Source organism: Brachycentrus maculatus, unplaced genomic scaffold (genome assembly GCF_059751285.1).
Source record: "Brachycentrus maculatus isolate JH-2025_06_01 unplaced genomic scaffold, ASM5975128v1 h1tg000290l, whole genome shotgun sequence".
Lineage (NCBI taxonomy): Eukaryota > Metazoa > Arthropoda > Insecta > Trichoptera > Brachycentridae > Brachycentrus > Brachycentrus maculatus.
In genome coordinates this window covers 155001-157756 of record NW_028281041.1, presented here as the reverse complement: position 1 = coordinate 157756, position 2756 = coordinate 155001, and the positions used below count along the sequence as shown (strand labels likewise).

Genomic DNA, 2756 nt, shown 5'->3' with positions numbered 1-2756 from the left:
TTGAATGTTCTTATGTTGAAGAATCGAACAAATTAAAAAGTTCTTATAAACGTTTATTTGTTTGAATGTTCTTATATTGACGAATCGAACAAATTAAAACGTTCGTATAAGTATAATAAACGTTTATTTCTTTGAATTTTCTTATGTTGAAGAATCGAACAAATTAATACGTTCGTATAACTATAGTAAACGTTTGTTTGAATGTTCCCTGTAATAATTTGTCGTTAAGAAATAAATTCAAAAAAAGAATTATTTCTCGGTATGACTGTGCCGGTATATTATAAGCGAGCCGGCCCGCTCTGCCTCAGTTCAGTGAGTGCTTTGATCGGGAGAGGACGTACTAGCTACGCTGCTCCGTCAAACTCGAATTAAGCGGTCGTTTGCAAGTCCTGTTTAGATACTTAGTTTGCGGCTTCTTAGTTTGTCATTTTGAATATACAGATAACTAAACGGGAATTTAATACAAACTCCCCTCGAATCACGACGCAAACGCGATACGAAAAAAAAGTTGTCAGTGAAATTCGCGCTTTTCGGTTTTCCCGCGCGCCGTGCGTTCGCGCTGAAGACGAGTACTCCGCTGGATTTTCACCGCGTTTTTTTTGGAATATATTAAATAACACGAGTTTTTTTTTGAACATATTGAATAACGCGAGTACAGCAATCGATTTGCAAACGAGTCAAATCGATCCGGTGCCGAAAATATAGCGAAATTAATAGATCGTGACAATATCGCAACTGTCGAGAGTACGACACCCGCTAGGGATTTCGAAACTTGACAGAATTACGCAAATATTTGACCAAGAGGCTTGGAGATAAAAACGCCAAGACATATCTATGCTTGCTTATCTTTAGGAGTAATGATTTGTATAGAGGCTAGCAATTTGTCGGGAACTAGGATGCGCCACACAATCGTTCCTGTACGGCGAAAGATGACGTCCTCCTTAGGGAGACCCAGCATTTATTTACTTCTTAGTTTAGTACTGTTTGCAATTATTTCAAGATCGAATTCAGCACCAATTACAAGCGACACACAAGCAATGGTAAGTCTATCTTTATTATTTTATTTATCAAAATATTCACTCCTTTAAACCTGTATGTATACATATTGATATCTCTTTACAAATAAAGAAGAATTTGAAAGAAAACAAAACACTTTCCGCATCATCCATCTTTCACTTTGTGTAATACTACTTAAGAAATTCTTGAAATTTTAAGTGTTAAACACTTTTCGCGTGTACGTATATATAAATATATAAATATTGATATCGCAAGACAAATGAAAGTGAATATAAAATATAAAAAAAACACTTATTTTATCATTCATCGTTCGATTTGTGTAACACTACTTAAATTTAAAGAAATTCTTGAAATTTTAAGTGTCAAACGCTTTTCACGTGTACGTATATAAATATTGATATCGCAAGACAAATGAAGAGGAATATAAAATCATTTTTTTTTTATATCATTCATCGTTCAATTTGTGTAACACCACTTAAATTTTAAGAAATTCTTGAAATTTTATGTGGTCATCTTTTGATTATCAAAATATTCACCCTTTAAACATATATAAATATTGATATCTCGAGACTAATGAACAGGAATATGATACAAAACAATCTCCTTATCATTCGTCGTTTACTTTGTGTAATACCACTTAAAATTTTAAAAAAATCCTTAAATTTCAAGTGGTTTTACACAAAGTGAACGATGAATAATAAGAACAGTGTTATATTACCATACCACAAAGTTAACAAGGCTTTTAATGTAATAATTTATTTAGTAAACTGTGGGGTATCGACAAATCGTAAATGCAATCTAAAATATCGCATAGTTTTCTTTGATAAAAAAAAATATAACCACAACGCCTAGATTAGTTTCAATGATTTCTAATGTATTCAATGCATCACTTATGAGAACCTAAAAAATTGATTACGTACTTCGATGATCTCAATTTTCATACATCATACGTAAAAGTATTTTAATATTCATATATCCATTATTTAAAGGACCACTTAAAGTACCTATAAAAATCCTTCTAACCCTTATCCGCACCCAATGGTGCATAGGGCACTGCATCGTATAGAAACTGTGTTATCTTGATAACGTTAAATATACGATGGAAAGGCGATCAGCCTTCCGCTTCATGTCTGGACTGGTAGTAATAGACTGAAAAATCACTAATATTTATTTTGACCCTCTTGGGAATCGAACCCGGGACTTCCAGCATGGTAGCCTAGCGCGCAAACCATTACACTATGGAGGCAAACCTATAAAAATAATAAACTTAATATTTTTCTACTCATATATGTATGCAATATATCATGGACTTAATGCCAAAATGTATATATGTTTTCAAATTTATTTATTAAAAAAATCTTGTTTCAAGAATTGATTCGGCAGTCAGTTTATGGATATATCTATCCATTTTTACAGATATCTAATCGCTCACTCCTTTCAAGAACGTCATAAATCAAAAAACTTGATTTTTCAGTAAAACGTTTTTAAAGTTTAAAAATACAATAAAATATATTAAAACTAAATATCAAGCCACTTATTGAACTTTTTACTGTGCAACAGATCTTTTTGAGTAAAACCTGGAGGATTTTTCTCCATTTGAAAAATATAAAGTATATAAAAAAAATTAAACTCTACCTTTTCTTCAAAATAAAAAAACAACACTTTCTGCTCTGTAGATCGTAAATATTAAGTTAAAAATATGCCTCTTTTGCTGGGATATAGTACATTTTTTGGGCATT

At 31.7% G+C, this 2756-nt stretch overlaps 1 protein-coding gene across 4 annotated transcripts in view; it reads left to right on the top strand.

The window, feature by feature from the left end:
- The first annotated feature begins 306 nt into the window (after positions 1 to 306).
- Positions 307 to 2756, top strand: part of LOC148305042 (matrix metalloproteinase-16-like) — a 92664-nt gene continuing 90214 nt past the window's right edge. For all 4 annotated transcript variants that reach the window (XM_088267312.1, XM_088267315.1, XM_088267314.1 and 1 more), the window contains exon 1: positions 307 to 1040. In XM_088267312.1, coding sequence (XP_088123438.1) covers positions 858 to 1040 — 183 coding nt within the window. In that variant the 5' untranslated portion in view covers positions 307 to 857. The remainder of the gene's footprint in view (positions 1041 to 2756) is intronic.